General features: G+C 40.5%; 1 protein-coding gene across 2 annotated transcripts in view; it reads right to left on the bottom strand.

Moving 5' to 3' along the window:
* LOC126031048 (sterile alpha motif domain-containing protein 5-like) overlaps positions 1 to 23017 on the bottom strand; it is a 1042808-nt gene that overhangs the window by 58669 nt on the left and 961122 nt on the right. For both annotated transcript variants that reach the window (XM_049789317.1, XM_049789318.1), the window contains exons 6-8: positions 21759 to 21845; positions 19248 to 19360; positions 7438 to 7539 (exon numbers count right to left, since the gene is read on the bottom strand). In XM_049789317.1, the coding sequence (XP_049645274.1) occupies positions 7438 to 7539; positions 19248 to 19360; positions 21759 to 21845 (302 nt within the window). The remainder of the gene's footprint in view (positions 1 to 7437; positions 7540 to 19247; positions 19361 to 21758; positions 21846 to 23017) is intronic.

Raw genomic sequence — 23017 nt, 5'->3', positions numbered from 1 at the left:
AGAAACACAGTTCCAGTGCTTGTAGGAAATAGCCTGAGGAACTGGGACAGATAGTAACCATGAATGCTGTGTTCTGGGGATCTCACTGCTCTTGTTGCTTTTATATATGTATATATATACATATATATAATATATAATATATATCATATTCTAGACTTGAAATCATTTAAATAGCTCTCAAATCAAATGACTAACATGTTATATTTTTGAAAGATGTTCTATTTATTATTATTTAAGAGCCAGGTACAGATGATCACATCTTATCTATTGATAGTGTCCAAATATTAAAAAAAAAATAACTATGATTAAGGGGCCAGGAGATAACTCAGCACTTAGGGTGCATTTACTTTGCTGGGATGGCCAAGGAACTCTCTGGCATCACAGGGCCTTACCAGTATCACATCCTTAGGTCACTTCAGACCAGCAATTCAAATGACTGAGAATTGCTGAACGAGTCCTAGACTTACTAAGCAACATTTAGATCACTTACCACCACCATTCACACACATACACACACACACACACACACACACACACACACACACACACACACCTTACAATATCCAGGAGTATGAAGAATCTAATTTCTTTAAGCATCTTGTGGGGGGGGGCCACACCTAGCAGTGCTCAGGAGTTACTCCTGGCTCTGTGCTCAGAAATCAATCCTGGCATGCTTGGAGGACCATGTGGGATGCTGGAAATTGAACCCAGGTTTGTCCTGGGTCAAAAGCGTGCAAGGCAAACACCCTACCACTGTGCTATCTCTTCAGCCCCTTTAAACATCTTTTATGATTTGTTTTTGGATCACACACAACAGTGATCAAGGTTTAGTCCTTGCAACCTCTCAGAATCATATACAGGGGTCTCAAACTCAATTTACCTGTGGTCCGCAGGTGGCAAAGTCAGGGTGATCCTTGAGTGCAAGGTCAGTAGTAAGTCTTGAACATTGGGGGGTGTGACCCAAACAACTAAAACAAAACAAAACAAAACAAAAAAGATTCCTCTAGGGCAGGGCCACAAAATGTTGTATGGAGGGCCGTTTGCGGCCCGAGGCCCGCGAGTTTGAGACCCTGCAGAATTGAACAGAGATTGGCCACATGAAAGGTAAGGGTACCTGCTATACTATCTCTCCAGCCCCATTCAAAAGCATTTTCTTAACCTGAAGTCAAATTAAACCCCAGGACACAATTCAAAAGTTCACACGAGAACTCTTACACAACCTTGCTCCACTGTGACAAAATGAAAACAAATTTCACCAAAACAGCATGAAACATTCTGTTAAAAATAAATGCCCAGAGAGTTAACATGAAATGAAGTGAAGCAGTCATCCAGCAGCTCCTTTAAAGAGCTCACACACTCACAACAGAAATTTGCTATTAATGACAACCAGCAGAAAACAGAGTCCCCTCTGGCAAAGAGAAAGCTATTTTTCACTTCTTCTAGTAACTATCTTTAGGATTTTCAATCCTTGGAATTGTATGTGAATATAGATTTATTGTGAAGCAACAGACAATTATCGAACGGCAGTTGAGGGGGTGAGGAAGGCTATGAAGTCACAGCAAAAGCAATGCTGTGGAATGACAGACATCAATATAGACATTGAAGGCCAGCGACAAAGACCTTCACATCCCAACACGCTCTCAAGGCCCAGGCATTCCTCCCAACAGCCAGAGGGGCTATTTACATCTCAGACTCTAAGAGAATTGATAGAGGACGAAAAAGGCCTGGCCTTGGCACAAAAAAGATAACCAAAGTGCCTCAGCCCGTGTCAGACACAAGGGGAATTCTCCTAATGAATTACTCTGTGAACAGGAAACTTGAGGCTAATACTGAAGAAGGAATATTAGGGACTGCATTGTTAGTGCTTCTCCATTTAAAAAGAAGTAAAAAGAGTCCTGGCCCAAAACAGGGAAGAGGGGACAGGGTCTTGGAGGTTGGGGTTCTGATGGGTGTGAAAAATAGTAGCAGTGGAAGAAGGTATGGATGGAATTTGCAGAGAGTGCACACAACTTCCATGCATGGTAAATGATGGGTAGCTTATAGTTTACATAAAGGGTAAATGAGAATAAACATGGAGTCTCCCAGTCACTATCTTCATTTTTGCTGTACCCAAGTCTCAGAAAAAAAATAATGACCCACACACACAACAAACAAGTCAGGTCACTCACTAGAGTTTCATGAAAACTGTGCTAGTAGTGGAAGGGCAAGCTTCCGCTCAGAGAGACTGAATTTTGAGGAAGCAATGAAACAGTGGCTTGCCAGAAATTCAGAACCCAAATTTCTATGTGCATCTGCTGTTTCTGGAGTAGAGCATATCTGAGCGCATGTGTAGGAAAGAAACTTTTAACTCAACACTTGAAGTATTGCCAGGATAGGATCTGCCTCTTCCTTCTTCACCTCAATACCCCAAACATCTAGTCCTGGGTTAGAAACAGATAGGAAGCACAGCACAGATGGCCTCCTGAATGAACAAAAATGCTCAAAAGAGCATGTTTTGAAATTTATTTTAAAATAAATGATATTTTTAAAATCTATTTGTTTAATTATTATTATTATTTGGGATTGGTACCCAGTGGTATGCAGGGGAATCCTCAGGAGAGCATATGCTAAGCCAAGGGTTGAACTGGGGTTAGTGGTATCCAAAGTAAGTGCCTTACCCTCTATATGATTTCTCTAGCCCCAGATGCACCCCAATTCCTTCTGATACATCATCTCAAGGGTTTTATCCTCTCTGGCAGGGTCCCAGAACCATGGTAAGAATGATGAATGCTTTTTTAGCAGTTGGTGCAAAAGGCCTTAGTTATCAGTTAAAAGAACTTGTCTTAGATGATCTCTATTCTCCCCTAGCCACCTCATATGTGAGGCACAACTGTCATCTGGTGTCAACACCAAACTTATAACCCCATCATGATTCAGAGTCATGAATCAGGGCAGCAGGCAGCAAGTGACACTAGAGAGGGTCAGCATGTGTAACCAGGGTATGTTGTTCTCCTCTACACTGGAGTGAATCATTTCAGTCCTGAATTACTCTATTTGTTTTTCAGCATGTTAGGTTCATGAGCTACATTTATTTTAGTCTTTAGGATGTGAGGCTAAGAGATCCAGAAAGGGACACTAACGATCAAGGCCTGGTTCCTTGGATTAACCCACAGTCCCAAGACATACTGCTCATTGTAAAAAACACAAACTCAACTTCATTCATAAATGACTTCTCAAGCACACTTTATTAACCTGGACACTGAATTAGAGGCATGTTGAAGACAACATGCTTCCTTGTTCTAGGAGCACATAATTTCCAAAGGATGACACAGAAGCAATGAATTCTAATCTATAAAAACTTTTATTATGCTTAGTGTGTAACTTTAGAGTTTAAAATAAGCACAGGATAGAAAGCAACAAGTTATATTTAGAAGGATAAAGAAAACCTCACAGGGCCTGAGAAGTAAGATAGGAAGTAAGGAGCTTGCCTTATAGATGGTGATGCCCATGTAAGCCTTAGCATCACATAATACCCCCCCTGAGCAAAGAGGCAGAGTGTGCTGGGTGTGCTGTTGGGGGTGGTCCAAATCCCTATCCCCTAAAAAAAGTTTTATAAGGAAGTGGGACTGGGCAGAAAATTTCACCAAGAAGCATTTGGTTGAAGATACCTTAGGAAAACGTCTTCATATGAATTAAAGCATCTTTACATAATGTTATTCCACAAATAAAATCAGCAAGTATAAGAATTACAGGGTGTGTTTATAATGCAATAAAGGTCCAATGTGACTGCAGTGAAGGATCTTGGACAGAGTGAGAGATAAGTTGATAAAATACATGAAGTCAAGTCACATTGGGGGGGGTCTTAAAAGAACCCCTAAGTTTGGGATTTCTTTTAAGGCACTAGAAAACCATCAGACATTTAGAAACTTACAATCACAAAGAAAGGTAAGTCTGAAAGTAGGACTTCACAGAAAGGCTTAGTTGAGGCTCTGAGCATTTTAAATGCCAACCATGGCATGACACCCCACCACCACCACTACCCCAATCCTCTAAGATCTGCCTGGTATAGCCCAGGAGATGTCAATCAGCAGTGAATCTATGTAGTTCAGGAATGAATACTATTTGTCCAGTTGACCGGCTAAACATTGCTGGAAATGAGCCCTCAAAATACGCCATGGAAGGCCATCCCAGCACCTAAAAGTAGTAGGTTTTATGATGACTGAATCTAATGCAGCATGGAGAGAAAACAAGAGAATGGACACATGGAGGTAGACTAAGAGCAGCTAATTAAAAAGAGAAAAACTACATAAGAGTTGAAAAATTAACTTCATCCATTCTCACTCTATATATCTGAAGCATCAATTGAAGCATCAGTTACAAGTAGTTTGCATGAAGGGCCAAAGAAACAGTACAGTGGGGTAAGAATGCCTGGTATCTTATAAGATCACCTGAACCCACCATGAATGATTCTTTAGGAACAGAACAAAGAGTAAACCCTGAGTAAACAGGCAGACACCCCCCAAACTAAAGGATAATATAATAATAATAATAATAATAATAACAACAATAATATCAAGAGTAATAAAGTACAACCAAATTGAAATAGAAGAAAAACTCTCTATTCATAGACAATTTTCAATGTACAAATTCTAATTATGTGGATATGCAGTTGTACATATACATACGCAGTCCAGATAATAAGCAAATTTAGCAGAGATGCAAAAAAACCATGTGAAAATCAGTCTCGGGCCGGAGAAATAGCATGGAGGTAAGGCATTTGCCTTGCATGCAGAAGGATTGTGGTTCGAATCCTGACATCCCATATGGTCCCCTGAGCCTGCCAGGACCGATTTCTGAGCATAGAGCCAGGTGTAGCCCCTGAGCACTGCCGGGCATGACCCAAAAAAGGGCTGTCGGATATGACCCCAAAAAGCCAAAAAAAATCAGTCTATTTTTATACAGTATTATTAATTAAAAAATAAATTAGTGTTATAATGTGTGAGGTCCCAACTTTAATCCCTTGCACTAAAATACAGTAAAACTAAAAATATTATGGTTTTTAATAGATTGAAGGAGAATAAAAGCCTAGAAATAACTTTAGTCAGTGAGGAAAGAGTTGTATGCTAACACCTACAAACACTGATGAAAGAAAATAAATAAGACATAACTAAATGGGAAAGTATCCTATTTTCTTAAATTGAAAGACTATGGGTAAGATGACAATATTAACCAAATTGATTCAGTGTGTTTCCTATCAAAGATCTCAGAGCATTTCTTGCAGAACTAGCCAAATTCATCCTAAAATTCATTTAGACTCTCAAGGGGCCTGAAGAGCCAAAACAATCTGAAAAAGAGCCAAGTTGGAGGACTTACATGGCCAGATTTCAAAAATGACTATAAACTCATTAATCAAAAACAGCATGATTCCTACCAAAGGACAGACACATAAACTAATGGAATAAAATAGAGATTCCAGAAATATTTCCCTACATATATGGTCATTTCCTTTCCAAAAAGGGTACTAGAACCATTTGATGGGAAAAGAACCATCTTTTCAACAAATGGTACAGGGAAAACTGAGTAAAGCCATGCTATATCATGGTTAACTAAGTCTAAGTTAGTTAGACTAACTTATGTTAGTCTTAACTTAAGTCTAGCTCTTAAGATTTAATGCAGGGGACAGAGTGATAACAGTGGTAGGGCATTTGCCTTGCACGCTAACAACCCAGGATGAACCTGGATTTGATTCCTGGCATCCCATATGGTCTCCCAAGTCTGCCAGAAGTGACTTCTAACTATAGACACCTGAATGTCTTCAGGTATGGCCCCAAAACAAAAACAAACAAATAAAAGAACTAATGCAGGAGAGACAGCTTCAAGTGCTAAGTGTAAGCTCTGCAGGTAAGATGTGCTGGAGTTCGAGCCCTAGCACCACCTTGCTTCCAGAAAACTGAGTTAGAAGTAATCTCAAGTAGAGCTGCAAGCTGCCCTTGATCATCACCAGATTCGGCCCCAAAAAGCAAGCAAAAATAAAATAAAATAAAATAAAATAAAATAAAATAAAATAAAATAAAATAAAATAAAAAGTTCAAGCTCTAAAGTTTTCCAGTGGTCCTCAAACTATGGCCCACGGGCCACATATTGTATTTGTATCTGTTTTGTTTCTTCATTGCAAAATAAGATATATGCAGTGTGCATAAGAATTCGTTCATAAGTTTTGTTTTTACTATAGTCAGACCCTCCCATGGTCTGACGGACAGTGACCTTGGCCCCCTGTTTAAAAAGTTTGAGGACCCCTGCAACCATTAAAATTATACTTTAAGAATGGCAATTGCAGTTTGGGTATAACGCTAAAAGTACAGCAACAAAAGAAAATGCAAATTCAATTTTAAAATTATAAATTGTTCCCCAGAGGACACTTTGGAGAGGTTGAAGAGGCTGAAGAAATAGTACAGTAGGTAGGGCACTTGGCCAACCTTGGTTCGATCCTCAGCACAAAACATGGTCTCTTATGCACCACCAGGAGGAATCCAAGAGCACAACAGGAATGTGCTTCTTTTGAGACTCCACTCTGACTATAAAAGATCTACCAGATAGCCAGTTATGACTAATATGCAAGATACTTCTCTTCAGAAGGTAGAGTTGCAAAAAGAAATCTCAAGGTAGGGAATACAAGCCAACAATGCTCAAGGAAACAACAGATCCAACCCAGGGCTCTTGCATGCACAAAGAAAGGTAAAGACAAAAGGCAATTGACAGATTGAAAGAAAATATTTACCAATTAAAGACATTTATCATATTAGCTGATTAGGGGATGAATACCTACCATACCCACAAACTCCACAACTATGAACAAAATAAGCATCATGATCCAACATGCATGGATATTAAAAACATTGTCCTCAGTAAAATAAACCAGACAGAAGAACACACTTGAGGTACCAAGATTAGGAGATTGCATAGATAGTAAGTGGAACATGGCTGCCAGGGATTGGAGAAGGATGAGAATGGAGACGTGGTTTGATGTGATGAGGTTTCCATTTGGGCTAATGAAAATTTCTGGTGGCTTTTCATAAGGCAAAGCAATGTGGTCATTCTTAATGACACTGAATTGAACAATTCATTCTTTCTGTGGTAAATTTTTAAGCTCTCAACCAGAAAGTGGGAGTAGGGATGGGAAAGATTCGGCATAAATCAGATGATCCTGACTGTAAAAGATCTACCAGATAGTCACATATGAGTAATATGCAAGATGCTTCTCTTCAAAAGGTAGTCAGAGTTGCAAAAAGGAATCTCAAGGTGGGGAACACAAGCCAACAATGCTCAAGGAACCAACAGATCCAACCCAGAGCTTTTGCATGCAAAATATGCCCTCCAGCCCTTTGAGCCCCCTCTCTGGTCTTAGGATATCCCTTTTCAGGAGACACAGTGAAGACGCTCAAAGGAACAGCCACTTACATTGCAGTTTGAAGAACCATCGAATGTTGGGTAACAACCATCTGGCCAGTCGGCAGGGTCCAAGGCAGCTGACTGGCGGTGCTGGGCCTCATACTCCTTGAGCTGCAACAAGAAGCAATGGTTTTCTTCAGCCACTGCTGGTGACCAAGTCCCTGCCAGAGTCAAGGTTCCCCCAACCAAGAGGAAAACCCACACCCTGCCCTGTGGGTTTCCATCTGAATCAAACGCCAGGACATAAAGGATTCTTTGTATTAGGTTTCCAAATAAACCCTTCAGTTCCGCCTGCAACAGCATCCAACTCCTAATTCATTTTTTCAGTTCAAAAACATGAATTGTCTGTCTATAGTTTGGCTTCTGAAATACCTTTCCATGCTTTCCCATTGAGCTGACACAATGTGGTTGACCACATTTTAGTAAGGCCTAAGAGAAAATCTGAGACTACTTGTTTTGTTTTAATTACTTGCTTGACTTGTTTGAAACTACTTCAAGATATTGGACCAATACTATCCAATAACATATATTATGGATGTATCAAACAAAAGGATGAGGGAAAATATAACGCAAGCTAGAATTTTTTCAGAGACACTAAAAATGGACATTTAAAAACTCAGTTGCTACTTTCCTGAAAAGCATAGAAAATTATGTAAAATACTGAAGAAAATTATGCTAACTTTAGCTAAAAGATCTTTTTAGTTTTTTTTGTTTTCTGGGCCACACCCGACAGTGCTCAGGGGTTACTCCTGGCTCTACATTCCAAAATCTCTCCTGGCAGGCTCGGGGACCATATGGGATGCTGGGATTCAAACCACTGTCCTTCTGCATGCAAGGCAAATGCCTTACCTCCATGCTATCTCTCCTACCCCTAGCTAAAAGATCTTAAAGAATGATCTAAGATCTGTGAGAAGGTCTGAGTATCTAGACAAGTAACATTATGTGAATGCTTTAAGTTCACACCAAAAAGCAGTTTGGGATATGAATTTAAAATATGGAGCATATTAATGTCCCAAGAGAAAGTCACAGAAATCAGAAATAATCTGAACCAACAACCCAAGAGGAAGTGTGGGAAGTGTCCTATCACGACTGAAACTATGGAGACAAGGATAAAAGAAAATCACTGACAATACTCTTTAGGGAAAAATATGTTTTTGCTGAGTAAGGGTTCTTTCTACTATAAGATTCTTTACTGTGTATACAAATGACAGGAAATGGGCCTAGGGAGGTAGACAATATTGAATATTGGTTAAGAGCCTGGCTAAAGAGCCAATAGAGGTTGTCAGTTCATGAGCAAACTACCTTTATACCTCATTTTTATCAGAAAAGAAGAAATGACTTGAATCTACTTTAGAGGGGTATAACCAGAAGGGAGTAATATAGTGCTGCAAAATTCTTAATATTCTCTTTGCAGCCATAAGAAAAAATGAAGTCATGAAATTTACTTATACATGAATAGACATGGAAAATATTATGCTGAGTGAAATAAGTCAAAGGGAGAGAGACAGACACAGAATGGTCTCACTCATCTGTAAGATTTAAACAATAAGAAAAAGTATTGTAATAATACCCAGAAACAATAGAGATGAGGGCTGGAAGGTCTGGCCCACCGTATAAAGCTTACCATAAAGAGTGGTGAGTTTAGTTAAGAGAAATATCTACACCAACAACTATCATGACAATGGTAGTGAATGAGAGAAATAGAATGCCTGTCTTGAAGACAGACAGGATGGGGGAGGAGGAAGGCTGGGGACATTGGTGGTGGGAAGATTGCACTGGTGAAGGGAGGTCTTTTTTTTTTTTTTTTCATAACTGAAGCCCAACCATATACATGTTGTAATCATGGTGCTTAAATAAATATATTATTAAAACAGTAATACTCTGTACCTGGATAAAGACATTTCTTCTTTTTTCCCTCCATATTGGACTTAGTAAGAGACAGCTCTATGCTCATAGCAGCACTCTTTTGCTATTAGAGACACTAATATCATTTTAATCTTTCTACTACATTAGGGGCATGAATATTGTTCTAATCTCCTAGCACATTTAAATTACATGTTAGAATGCTCTTTCCTTTAGGCTACAGTGATTTCTGAAATGCTACAACATTCTCCCTGTAAGCTGTAACCTCATCCATCTTAGCCCCAACTAGCTCCTTAGTTTACTTAGAAGCCACTAAGTAAATGTCACATTTAATGAAAACAGGACAAATTCCTAACTAAATCAGCCATAAACAGACTGAATATTTTTCAGCTGTCATTTTCATTGGTGAGGAGAGAGGGTTGAATGAGTACTAAGAGTCTATATGCTCCCCATGCAAGTTAACTGCAGCCATATTCACAGAACGCAAGATCTGAAGGCAACCTAAGTGTCATTAGTCAATGAATAGACAAAAACGTACTCTCTGTCTCTGTCTATATCTCTCTGTCTATCTCTCACACACAAATAGAATATATTTTGATATTTGAGATAATGATAAATACACGATTTGCAACAATATATAGGAATGGTCTTTGAGAGTATTGTATAAAATGAAATGAGTCACAGAAAGACACATTTTGATGTCACTAGACCACTCCCTGTCCATCCCTCCCCGCAAAAGCAAATAAATCCATTGTCAAATTCATAAGAAAAGCAGATACACATATGTTTGTGGAGGTGAGGGTGTGGGATGTTGGAGGAAGTTGGATAAAAGGTATAGATTTTCAGTTTTAGTTTTGAGGTTAAGTTTTCGGCCCAGGGGAGGGGCACTACAGCCTTTTGGTGTCCAGGGGCTACTCCTACCCCAGTGCTTAGAGAACCTGGCAAAGTTAGGGACAAAACCCATGCATTCTGGATGTGAAGCATGTGCTCGCATATTAAACTCACTCTCAGGACTTAGATTTCTAGTTTTAAGAAAGTAGTGAGGTGCAGAAGAGGATGCCTCCATGAACACCCCTTTATGGCATGCAGAAAAGCTGCTAGCAAAGGATATCCTAGGAATTCTCATGAAAAGAAAAAAAATCTCTTTTTTTTCATCAGGTTATCTAAGGAGAGCATTGGCATGTCATGAACACTTTGGTGGTAGTTTTTGGCTTTTGTCTCACCCCTAGCAGGGCTCAGGGCTTACTCCTGGCTGTGCACTCAGAAATCACTCCTGGAGGTGCTCAGGGGACCAAATAGGATGCTGGTAATAAAATCTGGAACAGACCCATGCAAGGCATAGGTACTACCCACTGTATAAGCTCTCCAAACTTAAATGTTTTATTCATTCTCTTATTTTTCTCTTACTTGTGTATATGATATGAAAGATGATAACTAAGAGTTTACAATAATCTCACAATATAGGTGGAACCATAATGCTGTATACCTTCAATTAGCCAGCGATATATGTAAGTAACATAGAAATAAAATTGGAGAGAAGGATAGCATTTGTGGTATTTGTGATTCTTCTGATACAAAGTTAATTCATACCTATCCAAATTTACCTTCTATTTTCTAATTGCAATATCCCATGTATTTTAAAGTTAGAAAATGAGATCACAAAAATTTTTTTCAACTTTGTTTTATAAAGAAAAAACACAGCTTGTTTACAATTTAAAGTTATATTGTCTTATCCCACTCTACTGCCAAAGAAGTGGGATTTAAATATAAATTTTAGAAAGGGAAGATCACTACTTCTTTCATTTGAGAATTTAAGCTTTGTAAAAGAAATTTATAGGTGGTTTTACTTAAGTGAAAAAAATTCTAAGACCTGACAGTTTTAAGTGTGTTACATGTGTGTCTCAGAAAGATATATTCCCTCACATCCTATTTTCCTCAACCTCATGTTTCTTCTCATAGTTAAGGCCTAAGACATGATCTTTGGAAGTCCAGTCATCTTTATTAGTTTAATGCTTTTTGTGTCTTTAGGGAGAGGAGATTCTAAAATGTTCCCATTGCTAAAGTTCTTATTGTACAGAACATTTATACTATATCAAATCTAAATCCTCTCCAGCTGCAATTTTAATTCACTTCCTTTTATTGTGTCCTCAGTAGAGATTGAAACAAAATAAAAGTCTTCAGCACATCCTGAAAATGTTCTGTTTAATAATCCTTCTGATAGGTGAAGTAGTGAGTAAGTTATTTTCCATTTTTTTCCCTGCTTCCTCTTTGAGATAAATTCTTTCCAATTTCACCATATGGAGCCCCACTTTGGAGAGAAAGAAAGAAAAAACCCTTAATCACTTTGGGATCCCTTCCTGGGCCTCTCAAGTTGCCCAACTCGGTGTGATTGATGCACAAAAGCTTCTACAAAGAAACAATTGAATGAAATATATAGGCTCCTAGTATAGAAGCCTGTGTTCCTGGTAGAGCAGATGCCTAGAACACTTTTGGGGAACTGGTTACTGTATTCCCAGTTTCTGTGGGAACACACCATACCGACACACACACACACACACACACACACACACACACACACACACACACACACACACACACACACACACACACACCCCAGTATTCCCTGTTTCTGTGGGAACACACATACAGTTCTGGGAAACTTTCTGGGGTTAACAGGAGCTGTCTCTCCCCCAGAGACGCCTAAAAAGCTGATTCCTTCTCCCCAGTCAGCTTTGTGCCTCTTTTCACTGGCAGGACCAATTACATAAGGCAATTCACTTTCTAGAGCTAGTCACTCCCCGAGGGATCAGGTGCAGGCTAAAATTTTCCTGAAATTTGTGTAGTTTTCCCTCTGCCTCTTCTGCTTTCTTCCCTCCCTTCCTTAAGCAGTGTCTCCCGAAAGCTTTCCTGCAATAAATCATGTTCACAAGAATTCTGTCTCAGGTTGTGTTTCTAGGAAACCTGATGTAAGACAGCTGGTATAAAGAAAAGTTAACAATGTCACAGCAATATCTTTCAATTCTTTCAACTCGATGACAAATATCAGGCATCGTTTCCCGTAAATCCCTGAGAACTTTATTTTAGACCTTCACACATATATGAATTTGTGGAATCATATATACTACTGACCTGGATAAATATGCAACACGAACTAATTAATGAAATCATCATATGAGCAGGTTTATTATTAATAACAGTATTGGTTTATAGATTCTGTTCTCAATGAAAATGTTAAAAGGCTTGTTTTTCTATAACTCCACAATACAAAATAGCAGTGTCTCATCCAAAACTTTAATGTAAAATTATTCTTTGCCTCCCATCCCTACTCCAACACCACCAAAATGACTCAAATAAATAGATAACTTGAGGCATCTTTGCTACCTCAAAAAATTGGCCCCAAATTTAAATACCTAAGACTACTTGCCATGTTCTTAAAATCAGCACCTGGGTTATGTTTAGACTATACTGATTACTAAGATTAGATCCTCTAAACACTTTTTTAAAACTAATAAGTAAGTAGTTTACCAGACTGTTAGGAAATACTTGAAATGCCACTAGATTTAATGAAACTATTGGGTTCGTAAACCAAAAACCACAAATTAAGTTGCTCCTTTATTAAGTTACACACACACAAATATAGCAAGTTGTTTCATCAACTTCCTTCTTTTCCAATGATTTTGCAGCTTGCAAGGGCTATAATTCCCTTCTCTCCATCTTTTTCATATTAAGTTTTGTATTGAGGCGAGGGTGGGGGAGGAGGGTGATGAGCATGATGGTGGGAAGGTTGCACTGGTGAAGGGGGGGGGGTGTTCTTTTTATGACTGAAACCCAACTACGAACATGTTTGTAATCATGGTGCTTAAATAAAGATATTATTTAAAAATAAATAAAAATTAAAGTGGCAGATGGTAAAAAAAATTTACAGAATATTAAAAAATAAAATAAAATGAAATAAAATAAAAACTGTTCTCAATGAGACCAGATTCACAGAAAGTACCAAACAGATTTGCTTTGAAAGTGGGTGAAATTTCCCCCCCAAAAAGGATATCTTGATATACCTAACTCCAAATGCTATATGGGATAAGGTCGCCCATGAACCTTGGCTTATCCCGTCAGAGTTAAAGTCTAACACTCAACAGAGTGTAGGTGTCTGGTGATAGTGTGTAGTACATGCCAGATGCCTGGAGAAAGAGGAACTGGAGCTGTAGTATAGAGTGGCCAGGGCATTTGCTTTGTAAGCAACCAATCCAGGTTTGATTCCCAGCACCCCAGGTGATTCCCCCAGCACTATCAGAAGTGAAACCTGAGAACAGTCAGTAAGACCTCAGTCACAGCTGAAGATCATGTCTTATACTTCAACTATGAGAAGAAACATGAGGCTGAGGAAAATAGGATGTGAGGGAATATATCTTTCTGAGACACACATGCACACACACTTAAAACTGTCAGGTCTTAGAATTTCTTTCACTTATGCCAAACCACCAAAACCAAAACAATAAGCAAAACAAAACAAACAGATGCCTAGGAGCCAGAACTATATAGCACAGGAATAGGGCATGTGTCTTAAACTCAGCGGACATGAATTCAATCCCCAGCATCCATCCTGCCAGAAGTAATTTCTGAGCACAGAACTAGAAGTAACCGGAGTGTCACTGAGGGTGGCCCCAAAAGCAAGCAATTAAACAAACAACAACAAAAATCATGTCTGGAGGAATGTGCATCCTGAGAAGTTGGGGCCATTTGTATCCTTAGTGATCATTTAGATCTGACTTTTATTGAGGTTGCCATGATTTACAATAATATTTCAAGGCCTAGGATGATGCTACACTGTGCCCAATATTAGTGTCAAAAACATTTGAAAAATGTGTGCATTTACTTATGTATTTACTTTTTTGGATCTGGAGTTGAAACCTAGGTCTTAGGTATGCAAATACATGTACGTTATACCACTCATTCCCTTCTACAACCTCTAGGTGCTGGTTATAAGGTGAAGGAAGTGGAATCCTTCCCCAGACTGGATTCTGTTCTAAATGGCAATTATTTTTTTAAGTGAAGCCAACTAATTTTTACTGAACCTTACATGAAGGGAGATAAAGGGAGGAGTGGGTGTTCAAAAGAAAACACAGGGGGCTAGAGCATTAGTACAGCAGGTAGGGTGCTTGCCTGGCATGCATCTAACCTGGGTTCGATTCCCTGTATCCCATTAGGTCTCCTGAGCATGCAAGACTGATCCCTGAGTGAATTAGAGCTAGAAGTATCCCCTGAGCACGCTAGATATGACTCCCAAAACAAAACAGAATAAAACAAGACAAAAAAGAGAATATAAGTTTCTTCAGAGTGGAAATAGGCAAACAAAGAAACTTAAAGACAAGTGAGACACAAAAAGAGTGTGAGCCTGAGATTAATCCTGCTTTCAAAATGTTTTTGGAAGTGCTCAAATCAAACCAAAAAGAAGCCTCCTGCTCCAATGCGCTGCTCCTCTGCCCTCTGCAACATGTCGTCCATCTTAGATTAGGCCACTCAGTGATGTCTGGAGAGGGTCATCTATTCATCCATTTTCCCCACTGTTTTTCTAGAATAATTCTAGAATATTTCATACTCAAAACTATTCCCTAGGAGTAGTTTCATACTCAAAACTAACACGGAGGACTAAGTTTCTGTGGAGTTCAGTTTTTACTTCTAAAACTAGTCAGGGGCCAGCCAACCTGGCAAGAGCCAGGCTACGTGGCTAAAATCTTCAGGCAAATATGTGTCGGGCTGTGTCCACGACTGCCAACTCGGCTTCAGATCCCTGGACCATGAAGTCAATGAGCAGCTGTTGAAAAGATGAAGTAAAAGAGCATTTCAAACTACTGTGTCTTCCTCCAACTTGGAAAGTCTGTCTTTGCTTCTTTTCTCACAGAAATATGCTAAAGCCACTCTGGAACCTTTTCTTCTATCCAGCCCAGCTAAATCAGCATGTGCAAATCCCTTTCCAAACACAGGTGCTGTCAGTAAACTGCAGGTATCATCTGCATTTGGGCAAGCTGAAGAAATAACTCAATGGCTAAGGGTGGGCTTTGCATGCAGGAGACCTGGCTTAGATCCTGAAGGCCACCAGGAGCAATCTCTAAGCATGTATGTTCTATAGGATATAGTTTTATAAATTAGAATGCAAATACTGCAGCAGCATTGCTTCCTCTGAGGTAAGTAAAGGCCCTTATCCCTCGCACACCTCCAAACACATTGCCTGGCAGCTGGCCTGGCTGGGCTGAAGTATAGAGGAGCAGTTAGACCAGACCAAAGGGCAGGCTCAAATCCAGGCAAACATGCCATGAGATGCCCTCTATTCTACTGGAGGGAGACACTGAATTGGAAGTTAGGGTCACCACAGCTACATATCCCATGTTAACAAATCCTGAGACTTAGGAAAGCACCAAGTTTAAAAAGACCCTAACTACCTGAGGGAGGATTTTATTTTACTGTCTGCTGTTACAGGAACTTTTTTTCTGCTGAAGAAGGCAGCATGAAAAATTAAACTTGTCGGGGCTGGAGAGATAGCATGGAGGTAAGGCATTTGCCTTTCATGCAAGAGGTCATCGGTTCGAATCCCAGCGTCCCATATGGTCCCCCGTGCCTGCCAGGAGCAATTTCTGAGCATGGAGCCAGGAGTAACCCCTGAGCACTGCCGGGTGTGACCCAAAAACCACAAAAAAAAAAAAAAGAAAAAAAGAAAAAAAAAAGAAAAATTAAACTTGTAAGAAAAAAAATGCTTGAAAACCTGTACTCACAGGCATTAGGGCCCTAAAAAGCCCCGGTTGCTTGGCCACGAGACATCCAGGAAAAAAAGGGATGTAGCAGATGTAGCATAAATATTAATTGAGACATAATTTCAGCTAACATTCTAAAGAATACTCAGATTTAACTTTTACATGGATTCAAATATTTTTTATTTACTTTATTTTATTTTATTTATTGGAGGGGGTTGGGTCACACCCGGCAGCGCTCAGGGGCCACTCCTGGCTCTACACTCAGAAAATGCTCCTGGCAGGCTCGGGGGACCATATGGGATGCCAGGATTCAAACCACCATCCTTCTGCATGCAAGGCAAGCGCCTTACCTCCATGCTATCTCTCCAGTCCCACAAATGCATTTTTTAAACTTGATTGATTGGTTTTGGGGACACACCCAGCAGTGCTCAGGGATTACTCCTGGCTCTGCACTCAGACATTGCCCATGGCAGGTTCCGGAAAGCATTTGGGATGCCGGGGATTGAACCAGATCCCTCCTGGGTCTGCCGCATGCAAGTCAAAAGCACTACTGCTGTGCTATCTCTTCGGCTCCACTTTGTCTATTATTACACACTTTTCTTAAAGCCTTTCTTTAAGATTACGCAGATATATAAACACACCTTATGAGGAATATTTGCATAGATTCAAGTATTTTCTATTTAGAATTACAGTATAATTATTTACTCACCTTCAAATCTAACTTCGCTCTTAGCCTAAGTGCAGCCATAGTAAGAGTTAACTTTTCAAGCCCCAGTTCAGTATGCATAGAAACCAAAATAATTCTGAACTGACTTTGCTACTGAGAAACTTCCAATAGCAAAGGCTGCTTCAAAAGCGAAACTGCCCTGCATCAGAAATTTGCCTTGAACAATTTGCCCCTGTGCCTTTGTTGGTAAATTAGCTTTGTCTGAAATTTATGACTTGTCAAGAAATTGAGTATAAATAGTCCAGCTTTAGCTTGTAATAAACGGAACAAAACTTGAACCCAACTTAATTCCTTGACCTCTGTCTTTCGTCGCTGACCTTGAGTGTCCAATTTTTAAGAGAACTCAGAAGATTCTTTAGTGTCAAAACTAATCAATTTGTGACATCGATGCTCCAAGGCAGCAAGACAAGTTAGTCAGTGGGCAGAGAGAGGGCCCTGTTTCTTCTTCAAACCCAACCCTCCTACCTCCCTGCCCCATCAACATAAAAGTTTCATTTGCTTGCATTCTGCCAGATTTATGACTGTCTGCCTAGCACTAAACCAACTGTTCTAAATGAAAAAACCCCAAGAATCAGTGAGTTTAGTGAGCAACAACACAGCAGAAGATGACATGATGATGCTTTTTCACTATCATAACTGCCCCTCAGAAAGGTTCATAAGATTTCCTTACAAGTCCAATTTAAATCAGAGCAAAATGAATCCACTTAGAAGTAAAAATAAACAAAATGTTTTGCTTGGCCCATAGGTTAGAGTTTAGTTTCCTGGGGATATGACTCAGGGCTATTGCATAAGCCTTGCATGTGTGAGGCTCTGAGTTCCATTCCTGTCATCTGCAAACAAAACAAACAACAAAACTAACTCATCAGTCCTCCCTTTCCCCACTTCCCCATAACCCTTCCTAAAAAATTAGTTAAAATTAGTAAAAATTAGAAAAAAATTAGTTTCTGGATGCATCTTATAGAACATGCGTGTATGACATTTGTCACTTACTCCTCTTTGTTTTTATTGAACTTTTTATCACCAGTTCTAAACTTTTTACAAGGCTTGTGAACTGTGCAGTGGCACCAGAAGTTCCTTTTCCTAAGTGGTTCACAGCTCAAAAATATTTGCCATCCACCCTCGTATTCATATCTTCATTAGATATGCAGATCTCACCTCACAATGTGGCCTCCTTATGTTAAATAAAACAAATTAAATACTTCATTTGATAATGGGGTTTCTGATGGATTACCAAAATATCAACAAATACAAGCTTACTTACATTTTAAGACCTTGTGATGTTCAGTGCTATTAATATCTGTGTTTTGACTCTACAGTGCTCCAATACCACACTTAAGATCATAGGTCCTCCAGTGTTCTTCCACCAGTGTCCCAGGCCCTCTGCCAACCCAACACTCCACTCTCTTTGAAAACTCAGTTCTACAGGTTAACTCTCGGGGTCTATTACAAAGGGCTGGTTTTAATTCCCTTACCACATTTCTTTATACTCAACATATGAAAGAGACCATTTGTTATTCTCTTTAAATAACATATAACCATTCATGCCTCTATCCTTTCTATGTCATCCTTTCATGTCTCTTAGTTTAAAAGTTGTTGTAACACAATACCATAGAATTTCACTCTTCACAATAGAAATTGCTTCTCACAGTCCTGAGGGTTGAGAAGTCCAGCAGATTTAGTGTCTAGAGGGATCCCATGGCAACTGTTGTGCCTTCACTCATCACTATGCCCTCACATAGCAGGGGGATGAAGGTACTCTCTGGGGGCTCTTTTATAGGTCATTCATCCCATTTACCCTCATTAACTAACCTTTTCCCCAAAGTTTCCTTCAAAATACTGAAAGATAACACCCAAAGATTAACCCAAAACAAAGGAGGTCCTCCATCTTTCTCTTTCTGTGAAATTTCTTCTTTGATATGTAAAAACTCACCTGAATCTCTCTGCTCTGCCCCACCCTGGTGGATTTTGTTCTGGGAAAATAAAAAGTCAACTTTGGCTTGGCACTCAGAGACGGACGACACAAGGGAGAAGCCACTGACTCCATGATTTCCCTGACTAACTTGGTTTATTGACCCTTTGCAGCTACCCTGCTTCTTCAGACCCATCTGCCTGGGGTTGGTGTGATCTCACAACACTGGGGTTTTATGTTACAAAATACCATCACATTGGGCACTGGAATTTCACAAGTAAACTTGGCAGGACACACACACACACACACACACACACACACACACACACACACACACACACACACACACAGTCTGTAACAGAGCCCACACATTTTTAAAAGAAAGGGGACCAATCAGTGAAAATGTTTTTGTGAGAGGAAAAGTAGAAGGAGAGCTTCTTACAGATAAGGCTGGGATGGCACTGGAAGTTAAATCTCTAAAATAACCTAATATTGCCCACCAATGACAACGCAGTGGGAACTATTTCAAAACGAAGCTTGTGAAAAATGTAAACCAGGTATCCCCACTTACCCTAGCAAGAGCTTCTTCGATGGTGATCATCTTCTCTTTGACCATCATCATGAGCTGAATTCGTTCCTCATCACTCATTGTTATCTCACTTGCAACATAGCCCACATCTTCTCCTAGAGATGAAACACAAAGAGCAGCGGAGCTGAAAACAAGGTGAACAAGAATACCAGTCTTGACATTAGCATGTAGGGCTAATTAGCATGTAGGCTATAGTCTAAGGACTGCAGAGATAAAACAACAGGTTGGGCACTTGCCTTGAATGCAGCTAACCTGGGACTGATCCTTGGCATCCCATATGGTCCCCCCAAGCTTGCTGAAGGTTGTAGTACAGACAGAAAGCTAAAAGGGAGCTTGAAAGGGGAAGAGGGGTAGAGCACTTAGAAAAAAACTCTGCTAGAGAAAACTAACAAAAGAAGGCCCATTGGATTAGGGATTACTGGGTCCTGGCTTCTAAAATAAGGAAAAGAGGAAACACTTGTGCAAAAGGACATTCTTTGCCATGCCAACAAAAAGCAGTATAAAGTCTGCACCCTGCTGAAACTCTCTTCCAAGCTTTTGACACATTCCTGTTAGATATGTACCTACTAGGTCATAAGCATGAAGCATCATGCATGTGCAGAAAGAAAGGTACAATACATGTATACATGGTGTAGTAACTTCCAAATTGGCAAACAGTTATTCAAAAACCAACTCCAAAATTCAGGCAGCACTGTATAGAGAATGAAAATCCCCCACCAGGGACTCTCAAAGAGTTTTTACTGGGGCCAGAGTGATAGCACGATGGGTAGGACATGTGCCTTGCACATAGCCAACTGGTGTTCTATTTCCAGCACTCTGTATGGTCTTCCTGACCATACCACCAGGAGTGAACCCTGGGCACAAAGCCAGGAGTAAGCCCTGAGCATCGGTGGGTATGGTCTCCTACTGAAAAATAAAATCAAAGCAAACAAAAGGTTTTTTTTTTTTTTTTTTGCACAGTAAATAGTCTGCATTGCCCATAATCTGTTGGACCACAAAGACTTTTGTTTCATCTTTCTTTTCTGCCCTTCTTTCCCATTCGATGTTATTGGCATCACTGTCAATAGGATGCTCTGCAACAATGCCTAGATATGCCCTTGGTGTAGAAGGAAAAAAGAAAAACAGAATCAGCTGCTACACTTGTAGGAACCTCTGTCAGTGAGGATGAACCTGGATCTGGTGCTTCCCTCCATTTTTCTACCTCATTTCCATCCTGGAATCATTGGAGCAGAGCAGAAACACCACACACATTCCCATTCGAACCCAGCAGCTGGTATGCTTGTACTGGACGTACAACTGTGCTTTGCGCATGGACAAAAATGCCTGTTGCTTCGTTTTGTTTCACTACCTGTGCTACTTCCCACAGGACACTGGATGATGGGGAGTCGTCTGGCTTTTAAAGCAAGGTGCAAAATAGTTGCTTGCTCCCCCCAATCCCTTCCTTTCTTTTTCTCCCATTTTTTCTAAGATTTTAGATGAGGCCAAGCATATGTGTCAGAGCATATGGCTTGAATGGACAAAGCTCTGGGTGAATCAGCAGTCAGGTAGATGTCTCTGAGACCTACTTACTGGGTATACACACACACACACACACACACACAAGATTCTCTAAGATTCCAATATTTGCTCTGGATTCCAGCTGGTCCTAGAGATATTCAGGTCTAACTCCTCTCCTTAAAGTAAAACTCCTTCAAGTAAAACCAAAGAGTGTGGCCTGGGAAGCCAAGGGTGCCCCGTCACCTGATAGAGCTGTCTGTGGTCCCTCCACTCCCTCCCTGCCATGTGCATGAAGAATTCCTTTCTTAAGAGCACAGGGCCTGAAGTTTTTGTCCAACAAAACTAGTCAGGTCAGCAACTCTAAATGCCTCTGTGCCATGCAGCTTTGTTTCCATCCCCCCCTCTTAGTAGTGGGGGTGTGAGAAGCATACATTATATAAGGAGACCTCAAAGGGATGGCTTACTATTTACTTACTATATGAATAACAACAAAAGACATGGCCAAGAGAGGGGCGGGGAGTTTGCACCCAGCTCCTGGGGCCAATTCCCATGATGTCAGAGGGTTCCACAGAGGTTTCCAGGACCCACTGCCCCATCACTGACCCAGCCCCAGGAAGGCAGCAAATGGCTCATACAATGGCAAAGGGCCCCTGGGATACTGCAATGGAGAAGATGCCAAAAGAACACATGCTGAGCCCGGGTATTTCGGAGCCTGTGAGCAAGGATATTTTTTCTGAGGATGGAGTGATGAAGAACCAGAAGCATTTGGTCTCTACTGTCAGGCTTACAGAGAGGCTCCAGGTGTCTCCCCGAATTCCCTTTTGTTTGCTTTGATTTAAGCACACACATATTCTGTGTGAGGAGGTGAAGTGTCACAGAGCCCAGCCTGACCCGGGCATGTGTGTGGAGCTATTGCAACTTAAAGCCATCATGTCAGTTCGGGGTCAGGGGACATGATGGCTCAAAGCCCCACTCTTCCTCTAAATGTTCTAGTACCTTTTGAAGTCTGTCTCATTATGCCTTTCTGGTTCTTTCGGAAGTTCTGCCAGAAATACTTATTTTTCTTCTTCCAATCTCCTTTTCCTTAAAAAAAAGAAAGGGGGAGGGCACAAGCAATAAATTCATTAATAAACAAAAGTAGCCTCTTCCTTATAATTCAAAGCTTGCAAGAATACTTTGATTCCACAAAGAGGAGGGCTTTCCCTTTCACTCTGTGAAAGACAAGGAAATGCCTATAAAGTTGTTTGAAAGAAATGCAAATTCCCAAAGAGTAAGAGATGGTGCCTAGGGGGTTAAGATGGGAAGTAAACATGAAAAAGGCCAGTGAAATGTATGCTCTGCCTTTCACTTTGATGTTTGTTTAACGAGTGTGTCTAATTCTGCCTTGTCTGTGGTCTGGTTTCCATTTTGGTCTCAGCCACAATTATTCCAAGGGGCCCACAATAGGGAATCTTCAAGGAAGTTACTTGGATGTGCTGTGACTCTTGTAGATCTAAACGTGACAGCCCAGGTAGGATAGAGGGACTAGCATGGTTCCTTCTGCGGATGGGGGAAGTCACCCACATCACTCCCAGGAGTGTGGGGAGCAGGGATCCCCAATTGTTGGATGTTCAGATTATCTTGAAGCTACCAGCAATATGTCCAGGGCCCTCTTTTCCCTCCTATCCTTCTGAAACTCTTCACTGCCTAACTAAACAACTCAAACCCTACATTCCACATTATTAACATAATGGAATGGGAAGTCATGGAGCCATGAAGTATATGATCCCCTGAATCCCAACAGGAGAGATCTCTGAATACAGCACCAGGAGTAAGCTCTAAGCACCGTATTGGGTATGATCCCAAGATAAATGAATAAAACTCCAAAAGTACAGGGGACCAGGGACCAGCGGATGGCCCCAAAGACTTCACGTGAGAGGAGGCCTGGGTCTGGTCATTGGTACTATGGTCATGAGAATGGTCAATAAGACATCCCCTGGTTGTATACTCGATAATATAGTTCATGATTTAAATGTGGGAGGCCCGAGGGTCAATCTCTTCCAAAATTTTTTATTCAACAGAAAAGGGTGAATAATTCAAGTAGAGGGCAAATCTCTTTTTTTCCTATGAAGAGAGGTGGGAGGCTTTATGCCCATCTGGTGCCCAGTGGTTCCCCAGCCACTGGAAACCAGGCACCACAGAGGGTAGAAACGCTCCTTCCTATTGTCTAGTCTGGTGGCACTAGGCAATGCCACAGGCAGAGGGACTCAGGCTGC

This window comes from Suncus etruscus, chromosome 15 (assembly GCF_024139225.1).
Source record: "Suncus etruscus isolate mSunEtr1 chromosome 15, mSunEtr1.pri.cur, whole genome shotgun sequence".
In the NCBI taxonomy this organism is placed as follows: domain Eukaryota; kingdom Metazoa; phylum Chordata; class Mammalia; order Eulipotyphla; family Soricidae; genus Suncus; species Suncus etruscus.
Note: the sequence above shows the minus strand (reverse complement) of the source record. Positions and strands in the feature narration are given on the sequence as shown.